Source organism: Lathamus discolor, chromosome 2 (genome assembly GCF_037157495.1).
Source record: "Lathamus discolor isolate bLatDis1 chromosome 2, bLatDis1.hap1, whole genome shotgun sequence".
NCBI lineage: Eukaryota > Metazoa > Chordata > Aves > Psittaciformes > Psittacidae > Lathamus > Lathamus discolor.
Genome location: NC_088885.1, coordinates 137,156,249 through 137,173,748, shown reverse-complemented (window position 1 = coordinate 137,173,748; position 17,500 = coordinate 137,156,249). Strand labels below are relative to the sequence as shown.

Genomic DNA, 17,500 nt, shown 5'->3' with positions numbered 1-17,500 from the left:
AAGACATAAAAATGTCAGCAACTCATGACCTCACAAAAGTTTTGGCAGCAAAACTCGCTAGCGAGAGATAGCCTGGCAGTGTAATTTCTTCTGCTGATTACTACGAGTTTACTTACAAGGGGCAATTGCATTGCAATCCAACAGAGAGGTTTTTATTAAGCACTGGTGGAAAGTGTTCCCAGTGGAATCTCCTTGTAAACTATGTGATGTGTGCTGCAGATAGCACAGCATGGGCACCTGATGTAAAAACAGAGGTACAAGTAACTGCATTCCTGTGGATCTCCAGTCTTCACATAGCGATTGGTCCAGCAATATACATGAGTCTTCCTCCTCTCCTGTGTTTACAAAGCAAAGATGTACAGATGCCTAACATCAATTATCATATATTTGCATTAAAAATGCATTAAATACTGCTCTATATAACTTTGCTTATGATGAAGGAATTAAATTATAATTAATTTATATCATCAACCCTCTCCACTATAGCTAGGTACCTTCATTCTTCTCAATATTTTTGTGACGATAAAGTCCAGTTTAACTTATTTGACATGTGTTTGTCCCAGGCAAGTTTAAGTCAATAGATACTTTTAAAAACACAGATAAAATCCAACTTTTATTTCTGGATATATGGACTTAAAGAGAGTCCTGTACCCTGCTGTGTACCAAAGCAGCCCTTGTTTCACAACACATCTAGGGTAAGTTTCAAGTTCAAAGGACACTTAGTGCAAGCCCTCCACCCTGCACGGAAACATAATTACTCTCTGGTCACAGCTTGGGACGGGTTGAATTGTGTTGAACTTGGAAGAGACTGCCTTCATACAGGATGAGTCTATAAAATATCCATCTAAGAGGAACATGGGAGGCCAAGCAGGAGTGTGACTTCACTGGCTAATGATGCTTCAGCCAGCCATTGTACCGGGAAGTGGAATGTTCTTGGAGTGGCAGATTTTAGATAGATGGACAGAACTTGAGTGCCAAAATAGCTTGTTATCAAATGAACAGGCCCAAAAGTGAGAAGTGTTTTATTGTGTGATGGGTTTTGAATGCAAACAGACACAACTCTCTATTCAGTGTGTGGATACATGCTTTGAAACCCAGCTTCATCAGCATCTCATTCTAGGTTTAACTACAAGAGTCTGAACAGGCTACTCAAGCAGAAATAATACAGCATGAATCACTTAAAAAAAGTGATTCTGCAAGAGTAAGCTTGTTGTTATCAAAACTAACTAAACCTTTGGAGTCCTCTTTGGGTCCTCTATGGTATATATTTAGAAGATGGCATACTCTTACTCAAATTTGCAGTCTGTCTAATCACAGTTTGAAAGCTTTGACACACATGCTGGAAAGTGAAAAAGTAATATAGTAAGAGCTTGTGTAAAATAATGTATTGCTTAGTTGAGGATGGGTACAGTATTTCTTAGAGTCTAGAAGAGCCAGAGCTAAACAAGTCTGTGGAGTTTCAGAATCTTCACTAAAAGTCCCATTGGGGAAGGCCGAAGTAAAATTCCACTTAGCTTTTAGTGGCTGAATGTGTGTTATAAAAAGCACAGACTGGCAGAGAAAAATTGATGATTTCTACTGCCAGAGCTGTTGCAAAAATCAAACCATAGATTGGGAGAAGTCACGTGGCTGAGCACCTGTAACCAGTTTTTGAGAGGATAAAAGAAAACTTCTGACTTTGACAGCTCTTCTGTAGATATAAAATTCTCTTTTTTATTATTATTTTCAGGATTATTTTTTTTTATAAAACCACTTAGAAGCTGAAAACGCAGGAAAGCTTGTACTTTTCCATGCTATCGGAAAAAGGAAGGAAGATTGAGACCTACAGATTTTGAAGTCTTAACAGACATTGTGATTGGAATTACTCAGTTCAATTCAGTAGCTAGTAAAATGCTGTTCCCTAGTAAGTAAGATATTTCTAATAATTACATATGCTTTAAAGTCAAATTTTTTTTTTGCTAATCTTTGTTCTGATGTACTTAATATATTTTACTTTATAAGAAATGCTAATTTTATGCATTCCTAATGAAATCTCAATTTCCATTGAAAAGCAAGTTGAAGCAAATAAAAGCATAAACTGAATCAGCTGCTAAATGAATATTTATTTACCATCTTTAACATAACAGAATGGAAGAACTAGAATATGAAAGTTTAGCTTTGTCATGGCATAAATATGTAAATAGTGTCTGTTCCTGCAGAGCAAAAGAAGTACAATATTTACTGTAAATATTAAATTACAAGTTAACAAGTTGTCTTGTTTACCAGTCAATGAAAACCAATTTTCTTTAGGAGTATGTCTGAGCACATGCAAAAGGAGGTGAAAGCTGACGATTTAAAGGAAAGATTCCTGCTGCTGCTGTGACTGCAATCAGTAAGTTAAGCTGACTGTGCTTCTCAGGAAAGATGTTCATATGGGATGGCCTGCAGATAATGCAAATTTACTAGAACTTTTCCTGAATCCTTGCCTCACTAGCAGGAAGATTGCATGGCCCCTGGCCCAGCAGTGAGGCACCAGGTCAAGGCAGGGTCCTTCATTCAAGCTTTTTGGTCTAAACAGGAGTTAAGCTGCCATCTCAGCCATCTGAGACTTGGCCCCAAAAGCTGCTCCTTCCCAAGAAGAGGTTTTTCCCCAAGTCAGCATTAACTCAGCTGGCACTGTGGCCTGGTCCAGAAGGAAGCACATGCTCCACTTCCCTTCCTTTCACAAGGGACTCTTCCGTTAGCTCTGCGGTAACAAGAATTGTAGGGATGAATGATGAAAACTGAACTTTGGACTGTTTTACATTCTTTCAGTACTGTTTAGTGTGATGGTTGTTGACTTCTCCCATCGCTATATTTAAAAGGGGACTAGGAAGGAGATGAGTATTAGTATTATGGGTTATGACACAAAAACATCAAAAAGTAAGTCTTCCCATTTCTTGTTGTATCCTCTGGGGAGCTGCAGTGTTTAGAGAAAGCTCCTGTTCCACCACAGGAGCTTGGGAAAATGGGCACCGAACTTTGTTTAGACTCTAGGACTACATATGGCCATACCAGGTGGGTGTGTAACTGGGACACAGAACTTTTCCCTCCACTGAACTTAGTTTCCCACCACTAGATAAGCTTCAAGTAGCTTGTCTGGTGGAATTAGTGTTCCTTATATGTCAGTGCTTGAATTAAAAATAGAAAAAAATCAGAAGCTTCCTCTACATTCAACAAATCAACAAAAGATCCATGGGAAAAAGAATTGCATAATGCCCCCGAAGAAATCTAAATGAATTAAAGTCACCCCCTACAGAGAACTTGGGCTCTGTTTATTTTCAACAAACTATTACAGGTTTTGCAATATTTTTCTGGAAGTTTTTCACAGGCATTCCTATTTCCTGTCACCCCGGGCCAGGGCTGAACTGCCAGGCTGGAGGAATTCTTTGGACCTGACCTTCAGCCATGAGAGACAGCAGCCCTCAGCCCCTGCCCAACTACAGCACAGAATGTGAATTAAAAACTCAAGAGCTGTGCAGGCTGTTCCATAAACATATCTGATATCGAAGGATTTAGGGGTAGTTTGACATCTCCCAAACATGGAAAAGAAATGGAAAGTTGCTTCAAAGCACAACAGTACATCTCAACAGCAAATCCCTGGTTGCACGTCTCATCCATGTCTTCCCACCTCCCATGAACCAAACACAACCCAGACCCTTGCAAGTGCTATGCAGCATTCTGATTGTTGCCTCCTGCCGCACTCCCAGCACCTCCTGTGGGCAGCAGCTGGCGTGGGGGGTCAGAGCTGCCACTGCTAACATCTGCAACAGGTAGCACCGATGTCCAATGTGCTGGGAAGCTGTGTGCAACTAAGAGTGTCCCTCAGGGTATGACACCAACATCTTCCCACTCACCTGCCTACTGATTCTCTCCGTTGAGAGCAAATTCAGGGCGACAGCAACAACTCAAAAAAAACCAGAATGCCTTGTAACTCACAGTGGAAAATGTGGGATGTCAGGACAGTTCTCTTCATGCCTTCTTTCCATTTACCCCAAATTAATGTGTGTAGTTAGTTCTAGAGAACTAATGAGCCATGTCCCCTCCATGCCCCCAATTCCCATTAGAAACTAAGCTCAGATGCTGCAAACACACAGAACAATTTTCAGTATTCCACCCACGAGCAGCTACTCTGCACATCCGATGCACATGTGAAATTGGATCATAGGGGTCAGGGCAGGAGCCCACATTTCCATTTCTAGTTCTACTGAGCTTAAGTTCTATCATTTGTTTGTTTTCAAAGCAAAAAATACACAACTTACTTTACAGGGGAAGAAATCTCAGCAGAGCATCTTTTCCACTGTCAGGGTTGGGTTACAGCTCCCCTGTCCCACACACACAGCTGAACCCAGCGCCCAGTCAGCTGAAGAGTCAGGGGGAAATGAAACACACATGTCAGCATCCCGCTCTCCTGAACCAGCTCCTTAGCAAAACTGCTCTTCTCCCCCAGCCACGAACAATCGCAGGACCAGAAGTCATGCCAGGGAGGGGGATACTTGCTGTATCTTTTCTCAGACAAACTGTACAGCAAGGTCACGCTTCCTGAGGAAAATTTTTGGAAAGGGAATTCTCTAAAAGTTCACAGCACAGAGTTTTCACACCTAGGTTCAGAGCTCTGATACGAGGGCAAAAGATTAACTGTAACAAAATTAATATTAAAGCTCATTAAAAATGGAAGACACTATTGCAAATTCTTTAAAGGAAATTATGACAGTGTGATTAAACAAGCCTAAGTAACAAATATAACTGATTGCAAATTTAGAAAAAACTGCTACATTATTTCCATCTGTAAGAATAGTTTCCTTAGAGATCTTCTTTCACCCCCCCCGATTCCTTTTTCCTTCTCCTTCTTTGCTTATTTGAGCCAATAATCAGCATGCTATGATAATCTCTTTCACACCAGTAGTTTTTGTTCAATGTTTATCTGGATACTTCTTTCCTTGCAAAAGTTTCCAGTATTCTGTATGTTGCTTAAAAATCGTATCTGTCATGTAAGACTGCACTTCACCATCATTTCAATACACACCTTCAAGGAGAGAAAAGAGCAACAACTAGCCAAAGTTACAAATATGCTATTCTCTTTGTTAGGTGGTGCAAAAGGACATTTTTTGTTTTAATGTATTCTATTTCAATGAAGCGCAATGCTCGAAGGAAAGCTAGCTATGCAGCCTGTAAACATGAGCTACAATGCACTTGCGTAAAGCTGCCAATCAGAGGAACCAGTGACTCAACTTCTGAAGTTACTTTTCCATGAATAAAGCAAAGACGAGACTTACTGTAAACTTTTATGTTACTTGCATTGGGCTACTTGCATTTGCAGAGAATCTGAGAGGAAGTAACCATTTATAACCCAGTGTAAATCAAAGCAAAATGGCATTCTGATAAACACTAGAGCCTATCAGTCACAAGGAGATACCGTATCAGATTGCTGAGGAATTTCAGGGCTCCTAGAGCAGCTCCAGCAGGGAAGAGCCAAGGGTCTCTATGAGAAGCCATCCCAGAGCTACAGATGCCACTGCTAGCTGCGGGCAGGCGGCGTAGCATCCACAGCCTGGCACCAAGACTCCCAGCTGCCCAGCAACATCTATGAGTAGCCAGAGTATTGCTAGAAACGCATCCAGGAAGGGGAGAACAAAAGGGAAGCAGAACTGAAGACCAACTTGTGCTAGCAAGCCTCAGCATGAGAGAAGCACATTCAGCTGTTGATCTCTTCTGAGCAGTGTTGCTAGAAGCTGGGTGTCTGCATCAGCCTGGTTTTCAGACTGATGAAAACTGAAATGATGTTTATAATGGAGATGATAGCTCTGTTAGAATTTTTCCCTAATACTATGGTTTGGCACTGAAAACAGGGAAAGAGATCACAAGATGATAAATGTTACTATCACACCTACTGCATGTTGAAGAAGTTTCAGGGTATTGTAAGGGAGGGTGGAAGGACTGCGATGCTTTAAGTCCGTGTACATAGCTGAAGCATTAAACATCTTCTGCACATAACAGAGTGGATAATGTATGTGTAGTGGAAAAAAAGGCAACTGGTGAAATAGAGCTGAAACTTTATCACTGCTTCTGCTTGTTAGCAGAGGCAGGAGGAACCAGACAAGCATAAATGCATAAAGTGTTCTGCACATTAGGAACAGAGGCGGAATCTAACACACATAAATAAAAAGAAAACAGCTTCTTAATATCAATTTGCTTATGGAGAAGTAGAAGACAATTTATCTGGTGCTTAATATTCATAGCTATACTTACAGCAATATTCATCACACCCTTGAAGAAAATTCAGATCTAGTACCTCAAGCAAAGTGGGCTTCAAAAAACTGGATGTCAGACTATACAAATAAAGTATTAGTTTAGGCATGGTAGACTTTATTTTGGCACTTTAACAAATGCTTTATTTTACAGCAGTGGCACAGCATTTGCCAGAAATTTTCTTTTCTTGGCACAGTTATTTCAAGCAGTTATTTTACTAATTGAATTTCACTAAATATTGCACAATAAGATATACCTGTTAAATTCTTACCCTGTTTTTACTTGCTGAACTTGTATGGCTTTGAAAAACTTGCCAGTAAGTATAAGTAATTTTAAAAGCAATATATTAAATATTTTAGCACAGGATAGCATTCGTTTGTTCCTAAATGACCACTGAACTTGGGACAGCAACAAACACAAGTTATGCAACTCTTTTGAAAAGAGCTACCAGAACTTATTTACATTACATTGCCATTTCTGAGAAGCACTTCAGCTTGACATCCTGATCACCTGTATTTTGGAAATCTCAAAAGTAAGATGTGAGGAGGTTAACAGAGCAGAAGATGAAGTCATTTGTCTGTTAGAAAGCATAATATAAGGAGGCAGACTATCATCTTCTCCATGTGTCCCTCTATCCAACACCTATCTGAGGTCTAAGCAACAGAACCTTTTCTCTTCTACTCGGAAAATTTCTTTCTTCTCTTATGAAGATATTCCACTTGTCTCAAGTCTTCTGCTGGAGTCTGGGCAGAATAAACCAAAATTCTCCAAAGGCCAGGGAATAAAACAATTCTGAACAACAAATCAAAGCCCAATATACACAATAAATGAACCCAGGTACCCCTCTGAATTTTAGAGTATGGAAAACAACATTTGCAGGACAAACAGGTCTGTGTCAGTACTGTCATTAAATATAATGCAAAGGTCAAATGACTCATATACCAGATGCAAGACTTAAACATTCCTGCTTTTCTCTGTCACTTCAGCAATAAATCTAGTCCAAAGATCAGCCTGGATCAACAGCCTTTTCTTTTGGTCTGGATTTTTAAGATCTATTAAGTGTATTCTGTGACATTAAAACATAAGCAAGTAGACATAAAATGAAAAGCGTACAAAAGTATATCACAATGGAATTCTCAGTATTAGGCCACATGATTTATTCAGTAGTGTTTATGTTCCCAAATTACAATTATGTCTATCCATGTAAGACTACAAAAGTTACCATTAGAATTGTCTGTGCTTATAAAATACCAACATTTTCTTTTACTGTTATATACTCATTAACACCAGTCTGCGACGAGTCACATATAATCATAGGCACTTCAAAGGCTTTAAAAGACGTTTACAACTTAAATGCATTTTTAAAGAACAAAAATTTAAACCCCTACTTGTACCTTCAAATTGCAATTAACAAATACAGTGGCCATAGAAATCTGCAGCAACTTCTCAAAATACTGTTAGAGTCTTTGGGTTTGCTTAGGTGTGTCAGTAGCTTACTCCAAATCTTCCTTACAGGAGATTTGTTTAGTAAGAATACGACTATACAGTTTGTAGTAATCCAATTTTACACATTAATTTGCTGTTACAAATCTCACTGAAGCTACAGGTACGCTGAGAAACAATGCAAAGTGTAAAATTGATATTCTGACACTTAAATTTATACAAAGTGGAGGTTAAAGTTTACATAGCTGAAAAATTACATTTACACTAAAAGTTACTGTTATCTGAATTATCCGAAGACAAATTGCACCATGACAACTACAAAAAGGCATTTTTTGGAAACAGATAAATTAATGAAATAAAAACTAACCTGTAAGGTCAATCTGACACATGCTGACAAAAATTAAACAACTTTCATTGAACCATAGGATAAAACAATAATTTTCATTATATTTATGCATAAAGTTTTAAAAATGATTCAGTGAACATCAATGGTTTTATAAAATAATGCTTTGCCACTGTTATTCACAGAACACTGCAAATGTTAAGTTTTAATTTTACATTTGTAAAGGAATACATGAAAAGTTTTAAATACAATGGGATTTTGTCGTAAAGGTGCCGGAATGGCTCTTTAATGACCAAAAAAAAAAAAAAAAAAAAAAGAAGAAAAAAAAAGAAAAAAAAGGGATCTTCATTATTCTATGCAAAAGCTTTATTTAAAAAAGTTCAGTGATCTCATAAATAGAGACACTAAATAGGAATTTTATGCATAAAACTCCTTAGTAGGTGCCTTTTGATAGGCAGCACAGGATGGTTTACGTTCGCCAAGGTCGTAACTGCCTTCATCCTTCTTTCTCATGCGATATACCAGCAGCAGGATAAGGAAGATTGCGAAAAGAAAACCGATAACTCCGCCAGCAATAACAGCTGTAATCAAAGAAAGAGACATTCACAATATGCTCGGAAAACAAGTTTAGAACCATGTTTCTTTTTCATCTCACACAATAAGGGTGCTATTATTTTCAAATTGCAGAAAAGGGCTCCCATTATGCAACTGTCTTGATTATTAGGATCCTGAAATATATTCTCAGAAAGCCTGTTAATGTTTATGGAAGCAGGCATTTAAAAGGACATTCCACCTACAGGTCAGTGATGCAACAACCCACAGTTCTAACAAGGTTATTAAAAATTTCCGAAAACCTCAATTGAGAGCCACCAATACTGCCAGAGCAAAAGTTCTATTAATTTATAATAATAATTTTCAAGTTCCTTTCAAATTCATTTTTCAACAGTTAATATTTTCAGCCTTAAAAGAACTATTTTGTTACACTGGCTAAGAAATGGGCTTTCCCTTTTCCCCATCAGTTTTCACTCTGACTCGAGGCTGAAATTAAGTTCCTATTGATGAGCAGTAGGAAAGAACATTTCACGGAGCTGTAGGAACAGAGGCATTACATTCATCATGCATTTGCAAGTGTGTAGAAAGTACCAGCTCCAACTAGCTTTCAAGAGCAAATCCGCATGCTTCCACTGATGTGCATATTAAGGCTATTTCACATTTTGATGCTCATGGGAAGATGTAGTCCAAACCTGTGTGACTTTCATTGCTCCAAACACCTCCTCTGAGGACAAATGGGGAAAAGTGTACACATAAGTGTACACTGTTCTTATGCCAAAAACCCTTCACACGTGGTCAAAACATTGGTGGTTAGCCTGTGCCTCCCTGTGTTATGCATGGAAATAGACCTTCTGTATCCTCAGGGGGCACTCATCTGTCCCTCTTCATTCACCTATCTACCTAACCCTTGCCATGAGCTCCTCTTGGGCAGTGTCTATCTGCACCAGATGGACCAGACAGCAATGGGCTCTTGGGAGTGTGGGTGAGAAATACATTTTTGCACTGCAAGCATCAATCCAAATACCAGCTCCCTCTCTGAGCTGTGGAAGCTCCAGACACTCAGCTGACAATACTCAGCTTGTGAGCATCGAATCAATTAGCAACATACTTTGCCATTAAGCAACTGCAGAAGATGCCCATCTCATTCTCATCAAATTAACCTCTGGCTACCTGCTATGAATGCATTTAAGAATCTACTGAGAAAACACAAATGTTGAGTTTGCATTATGTGGTATGGATCCCTTCTGTTTTGTGGGGTATTTCTGATGAGCTGGACCTTGGCAAATGTGGCCCCACCTGCCAGAACTTCTGTTCTCTGGAAGAGGTTTTCTGAATGCTTCTCAGTGTACACGTCGGTGTCATCCCCTGGCTGATCACTCTTTTTCTTGGCATCCACCTCAGTCCTTTCCTCTTTATCGATTTCTTCAGGTGACTGTGGCACAAAAGGAAAACAGAGCATTGCTTACAGACAGGGAGCACCACAAGTCTGCACAGTCACTGCCTGTCATGGGCAGCCACAAAGCTGTGGCTCCATGCACATTCTTCACAATATCGACAAACACAACACACGGGAAGCTCTCTGACCACAGAAAGCTGTGCTAGACATTGTAAATGGATCCATTTGTTGTCATGATGTTGAAATGAAAAACATCTCGCACAAGTTTAAAACCCCCAAAAGTATATTCAGCAAAAATTGGTAAATATTTCCTGTGTTTATCAGAGTAATGGCCTCTGAATGAATTCTGAAATTAACACATCAGATGCCATACTCAGAACACCTTTGAGGGTAACAGACAATATTACCTGAGGTGGTAGAATGAAATGCTGAAATGCTAAATGGAACCTGGCAAGTGTTCAGACTACAGCCAAACCACATAACAGTCTCCTCTGAGGAGGGAAATTTCATGTAGAATTTTTTTAATAACAATATCAGAGATGTAAAAAAGGTACAGCTGAGACTCAAAGGTATCATGAAAAGCTGTCATGTGTATCTAAGTTATTCTTTTTCATGTCTCTCTTTTCTTTCATGTGAAATACAGACTTTCTAGTAGAAATGAAACTGAGCAGCTCTGTATTCATTTAACAGGCTGCAACAGCATCAAGAAAAATGTGTGTGCTTTTTAATCCATATAAATCAAACAAAGTTAACATGAAGCCATCAGAGGTGTACAGCAGAACCATTTTAAGCCTTGCTCTCCAGCCACGCACCTTTGTTTGTGCAGGCACCTTGGTCTGCATTTTCACTGTGGTGGTCTCAGCCCTAGATGCATCACTAGTTGCTGGTAATTTTGGAAGTGTTCTGGATGTTGTTATCACTGTACTATCCTCATCTTCATCAGCACCTGGAGACAAAAAAGGTGACATTGCATTGACTGGTGAAATTCTCCCAGACTAATCACATTTTTAACTATGACACCAAGGTAGGGGTGCTTGCACAGCTCACCCTGGGCAAACGGCCTATATGATAATGCCTGCTAAGATAAGGATGCAAGAACAGTGTGCTCCAAACTGCCAGGGAGGTATTTTTCCCAAGTGATCCCATGAAAGAGGACAGAGGCCATCAGCCAGATTAAGCAGTAACCAGGAAATTACCACAATATTTTTGAAACAGTAGGAACCAGCCTGAAAATGAGTATGAAAAAAAGCATAAATACTTGTAACGGGGAGAAACCCTGGAGTGGAAGCAGCGGCTACTAGGGCTGTGTGACCCTGTCTGACGTGGCCCCTTGGAACCATGGGCTCTTCTGGGGCTCAGCAGTGCCACTCCCTAGCGCCTGGATGTCCCCAGCAGCACCTCTAGCTCTATCCACCCTGGGGGCACCCCTGGAAGCTGTACCATGGGGGTGCAGGGTCACCTCCTGTCACCCCCAAGAGGCGGTGGGGCCCTGGGATCACATGGGGCTGGGGGCACCCCCATCTCCACAGTGGGGTTGTGTGGGCAGAGGGTCCTGCACACCCCGATGAGGGGAGCTTGCACACCCCATAGCCTGCAAGGGTGTGTTTGTGTGTGTGAACAAATCTTCTTGTGGCACATGCTCGGGTCAGTTATAGAAGGAGGTTGGAGATTTGTAGTTGCATTGTTACCCATAAATGTAGTTCAATGATTGCCAGCTAATTACATAAATCAATCAATCAGTAAACTTTGTTATCCTGACTTGACTTAAACCATATGAACTGAACAGTTTTTCTCTGTAACACACTGCTTCAACAACGAAATCTTTTTTCTGCAACAGATCTGTTAAACCCTCAAACATATAAACCCAAGTAGTTCGTATCTACAGAAAGACTACTTTATGTTTGTCATCAGGAATTCACGTTTTTAAACTCTGTAATTCAGAAGTCTTTTTCTTTTGAAACAAAGAGTGAGAGGACAGAAAACTCCCTAAAGATGAGCTTAAATTTAATTTCCTCCACATTCAAAGCCCTGCTGAAGTATGAAGATTCCTTTAGAATAAGATAATGGACGTGTCTAATAAATATCCTTTAGTGATACTGGAAGGAAGAAGACACAGACAAGAAACTAAATTATTGCAAGGCCTGAAAGAGGAAAACAATCAGCCTATTCTTGGACTACTCCTTAGGAATCTCAATGTGTTCTGCTCATTACAGACACCAGTCACCCAAGTAACAATTGGGTAATAAATCCAGCAAATGTGCGTAAGATAATTCCCTGCAAATAAAAATATATCCTCTTACAACAGAATAGTATGACTCACTCATTCCAAACCCAATTTTTATCTTATTTTTGTAGACAAGAGGGACAGGCTGAAAATATGAGCACAATAATGATGTTTTGAACTCATGATCAAGAAATATATATATTTGGCATTGAAGGGTAGGGCATTAACAAGACAATAATTAAAGCAACTTCTTTACCATAGGAAAGAAAATTTAGAATCATTTAAAAAAGTACTACACTAAAGCTACCTGCAGAGAATAATACTGGAAAAACTCTTAGATCAGAGATACCAAAATTACAATGCAACCTCTAGAATAAGACCTCACAACAAGAATCAGATATTTTCCTGAAATGCTACTCAAAGATCAAAAAACCAGCATCTTACTTCGAAACAGAGATGAGGAAAGGCATCCAACAGGAAAATTTTTATGGCTTTGCCTCAAGAGTTTTCTTTGAGAAATAAAGGCCCAATGTACAGCTCAGGCTGCTCCACCTTCCAAAGTTCCTCCAAATTACACACAATTTTCAGTCAAGGATATTAAAATTGATGAGCAGATTAGAGATCTGACGATAAAACACACTTCGAGAGTACAGAACTTTATTTTCTTCTTTTTCTGAAATGAGAAGTCCCTTTTAATCACAACTGCTTCTCCAAATCCTTAAAAGGCCACCTTTGCCTTAGGCAATAGTTGTGCCTGCCAGATAAAACGGTGAGCATTACAGGTCCAAACCTCTCTAGCTATGGAGCATGCAGATCTTTGGTTTCAACAAATGGATGACTAATCAAACTCCTGGACTAGTCACTAGATTTGCAGTGAAGGTACCCAACTCCTCTTCTGTATGGCCTAAGGAAATCCTGACAATCCCCAAAATATTGGGATACCTATCATTAGGCCTGACTAAGGTACCTTCTCAAACACATCCCCATGGTTCCTGCTTTCTAATTAGCTTTATCTAGACATGTGTCTGCTTGGCACGGAGTAGGGCTAAACAAAGGGAAGGCATTTCCTTTGCTAAACTGACAGTAGTTTTCTCAGAATTGATAGTAAATACAACTAAGGGATAGAAAAAAATCTCCCTAAAGCTCTCCAGAAGGTCACATAGCTGATACTTTACATAGTATCATGTTCCTTAAAAGGCAAAAAAACCACCCCAATAACCAAAAGAGAGAGAACCAACTGCCTTCCTGAATCCAAAAAGGATGGAAAGAAAAAAAAAAACTACACAGTGTCTGGTGTGTACATGAGAATAACTTCAGGCTAGGTTGTTAAAAGGAATACTGTGATATGGCTGGAGTATAAGAGCTAGCTTACTTTTTCCTCTTGAAAATATCACTGTCTCTTAGATGATTTCTGGATTTGGCCAGCTTGGGTGACAGTGCTGGGTATAAACTGCCTTGAGTCCCTTGACAAATAGATACTGCCCTCATAGTGAGGGCACCACAAAACCCCTGTGGTAATTAAACCCATAGCCATCTCTGTAGTAGAGTTGAAACCTCTTCACTATCACACACCATCTTCTATCCGCCACAACTTCTTCAGGATGCCCAGCTGCTGTCTTCATAGTGGTCAAAATAGCTCTAGATTGTGCTGTAGTATTGGAAATATCTAATATAGCCCTCACCAATGTGTCTATTAGCTGCCTCTTAGATAACAGGAACACAAATACTCTTTCACACTCCTGGTGCTTGAGGAAGCTTGTCAAGAAATCAAGACTGTGCCAGCTTAAATTATTGTACCCTACAAAAAGCCTACGGTACTTAGACCTCCTACTTGCAAAGCAATCAGTGATTAACTCTTCCTACCAAACAAATCCAGTAAGTTCACCCTATCTTTTGGTATCACTTTTTCTGTTGCACATCACACGCTGAGTGTACTACAGTGGTAGTTCAAGCAAACTTGTCATAAGCTGGGCGTAGACATACCCATCATATCTTTCACACCTTCTATCTCTACCATCGTGACACATAGCAGAATGAAACATTTTTAGCTGGCTTATCTCACCCCCATTCACGTGAAAAATCCCCAATACAACCCTTAATCAACATAGTGTTAGGCAACCAGAGATTACACTGGAAGCATAATACTAGTGCCCTATCAGAGACCTTCAGCTGAATTGATGGGGACAGTGCAAGGATGCTGCGTCTCTGATAATGCTCACTTAAAGAGGGAAAAGAAAACCCAACAAAACTTGAAGAAAGAACAAAAGTTAGAGTCCTAACTGTACTGAAGTATAAGACTCTGTCCAGCACAAAAAAAACCCCAACACACTTTCAAACAGTATCACAGTAGGATTTTATGTTGAAAGACCTGGAGAACCAGGCAGTCAATGACATGGAGCATGCTTGGGGCTGGTGTGATATATGGAGAGAAAAAGCTCTTGCTCCAAGCCAATCTGAAAGGCACTCACAAATGGGACCTTAGGAAATGGAAAATGAATACTTGCTGTGTTGCCTCCACCATGGGAGGGGAAGCACACCAGAGGGTGTGTTGCTTCACCTGGAGTGTCTGCCAGGCACAGTGCCCCCGGGGGCAGGAGCACCCAGCAGTGGCCATGGCCCCTGCGCTGCCTCCTGTTCAGCACCTGGAAGAGCACCAGTGCCTCCTGCAGGAACCAGCATCCCCCTTCTTCCCCAGCCACGCCACCACCCATCACCCAGCCCAACGCCACACACACTACTGCTGGACTCAAACTGCCTTCCAGCCTTGCAGCATAATTTTGTCTTCCTGTTAGGTCAAGAGCCAAAACAGACCTGCTCTTGTGTTTCTTGGAGAAGCCCCACCCCACCACCATCATTTGTCTCCAAGAACAGTCCCAAGCCACAGTCTCAGACTCAATCTAGTTCACCCTGAGCTAACCTTCTCAGCTCAAGCTGCTATTAACCGAGAAATATTAGTTTGGGAAAGATAAGAGGAAGGAAAAAATCTGCATGATAATACAATTAATATATTGCAGAGACTTGTCTATCATAGGTAACTTCAGAGAAGATAAAAGAACCAAACTGATAGTTTTCCAAAGAGCTTGTACATAAATCTGACAGAAGTGGTACCTTTCCTTAACATAAGGGTAGTCATGCTGGTTAGCAGCTACTTCCAGGTAACTGCAAGACCAAGGTTCAGTTAAGACTTTTTATGCCAGAGGAAAAAGTAGTTATAAAAGCATTTCAAGTTATATAGGCAGGAAAACTATTTTTACTCTTCTATTATTATGCTGCATAAAACCACCAACACTAAGCACAGCTATGACAGACTGAGGCTTCTTCTCAGAGGTGGAGACTGCAAGAAGGAACCAGTGGACTAATGAATTCACAGCTTTCTGTTCTTGATACAGAGCAATGAGGAAACAGACATGGCTACTTTAGAAACTGTTAACCAAGAGGATAGATTTGGACTGAACACTTTGGCAAAAGTACAACGGTAGCTGAACGTACACGAAGACTAAAGAAGCTATGAAAGGAAAGGAAAGAAAAGAAAAAATGCAGAATACCATCACCTTTTTTTTTTTCCCTTTACAAAAAGCCCTCAGCCAATTTCTAGTTTGAAATGTGTCATGTCTACAGAGACATTTGTCCACGTTAATGCTGCTGCAGACCTGCAAGGGCATTAATGGTAGTGCTGACAGTTCCTGTCTATCTCCATAGGCCTGGTGGCATCTAACAATTTTCATACCAAAGAAAGGAGTCAGCATGTTGTCATGTTGGATCTGTTTGCTTGGAGTGCAATTACATGGCAAGAAAACCACTCTTGAGTGGGAAGGCTCTTCCTGCTAGAGGAACACTACATCACTGAGTATCAAGTAAAGAGACAAACATTCAACATGATATAAGGAAAACTGATCATTGGTACATCTGCAGGACACTTTCTACTTCATAAAATAGATAGCAGTAAGTATAGAATGGGTAGAGTGGAGGGGATGCTAATCTGCCTCCCTCTTGAGATTTGTTTCTTAAGTGAATACAACTGGGCCCACAGATTGGCCAGAAGATTATTTTAACTTAAGAGTTTTTACTTTTCTTTAAAGTATTAGATTTTGGTACTGTAACATGAGCTCTTTGGAGAGACATCCAGCTAGTCTCAGTCTGTAATGAGACTTTTCCTGTTTTCTTGTAGGAAAGAAACAAAGATTGCCAGAGGCAGCAAGAATGCTCCCTGTTGGCATTACTGTTGGCGACTCTAGAGGCAGATTCTGTCCTTCTGGCTCCACTTCTACCACTGAGAGGGGTTAATAAAATCTCGACCCAGTTCTTGTATAGTACTTTCCACTTGAAAAGCAGGGCTGCATTTTGAATCATTCATATTCAAAACAGCCAAACCTCACAGAGGGATAAAAAAAATAAATAAAAAAATCCAAAAAACCAGACCACTCTCCATACCAATGTTTATTAACCTATCTCCTTTCACGAATCTGACGAAGTCACCGGCATCTGAAAACAGAATGAGAACCTCACTGAAAGTGCAATTTTACTGGAGGTCAGATTTTTCCTCAGACAGTCCTGGAAACTGGATGGAAACACTGAGTTTTTAATTTGATTTATTTTTTCCTTTTCAAATGAAATGTTACATTTCCCATCAAAGAAGTCCACAGCAAGGAGGTCCAATTAAGCCTTTGATCACAGTGGAACATCAAATTGCCACCACGAAGGGCTCCCAAGATACACGGTATCACCCAGGCGCCAATGACCTTGGGCCTGGATTTGCCTGGCAGCACAATCAGACCTCTGCAGACTTCATTTTAACATATCCTTGAATCAGCAAAAGAAAGAAAAGGCAAAAGTCCATCTGAAAAACCTCAGCTGTGCCTTACAAGGTAACAAAGACAAAACATACATAAAAAGTATGACAAAAGGTGCTTCAAGAAGGATTCATCTTTTAAAAATCCAGCAGTCTGTATAGCCATCAAGAGACAGATTACAAAAAGTATCATAACAAAGAAAGAAGTAACGCAAGCTTGGAAAAGAAACAGGATTTCCACAACAGCATACAAATACTCAACACAACAAGGAAATTCCTCTTCCAAAAATACCGCGAAGTCCTGCACTTCACTTTTAACAGCTGGAGCCTCCCAGCCAGTCTAGAAGACACTCCACAAAGAGACCTTCTGAGAGAAATGATTAATGAGGTTTCACTGACAGGTTTTTGAAGAATGATGAGCTAGTTACATGCCTCTAATGAGTGTTTAAGTCTGAGAACTCAGTACGTTATGTTTAAGAATTACTT

At 40.1% G+C, this 17,500-nt stretch overlaps 2 protein-coding genes across 2 annotated transcripts in view; both read right to left on the bottom strand.

Annotated features, from left to right (window-relative positions):
* CPQ (carboxypeptidase Q) overlaps window positions 1-4,650 on the bottom strand; it is a 199,817-nt gene extending 195,167 nt beyond the window's left edge. Inside the window, exon 1 of the mRNA XM_065668655.1 lies at window positions 4,281-4,650. The gene's annotated coding sequence lies outside the window, so the exon portion shown is untranslated. The remainder of the gene's footprint in view (window positions 1-4,280) is intronic.
* Window positions 4,651-6,356: 1,706 nt separating this feature from the next.
* The window catches only part of SDC2 (syndecan 2), a 61,734-nt gene continuing 50,590 nt past the window's right edge, over window positions 6,357-17,500 (bottom strand). Inside the window, exons 3-5 of the mRNA XM_065668656.1 lie at window positions 10,814-10,947; window positions 9,902-10,037; window positions 6,357-8,634 (exon numbers count right to left, since the gene is read on the bottom strand). Of these exons, the coding sequence (XP_065524728.1) occupies window positions 8,471-8,634; window positions 9,902-10,037; window positions 10,814-10,947 (434 nt within the window). The 3' untranslated portion in view covers window positions 6,357-8,470. The remainder of the gene's footprint in view (window positions 8,635-9,901; window positions 10,038-10,813; window positions 10,948-17,500) is intronic.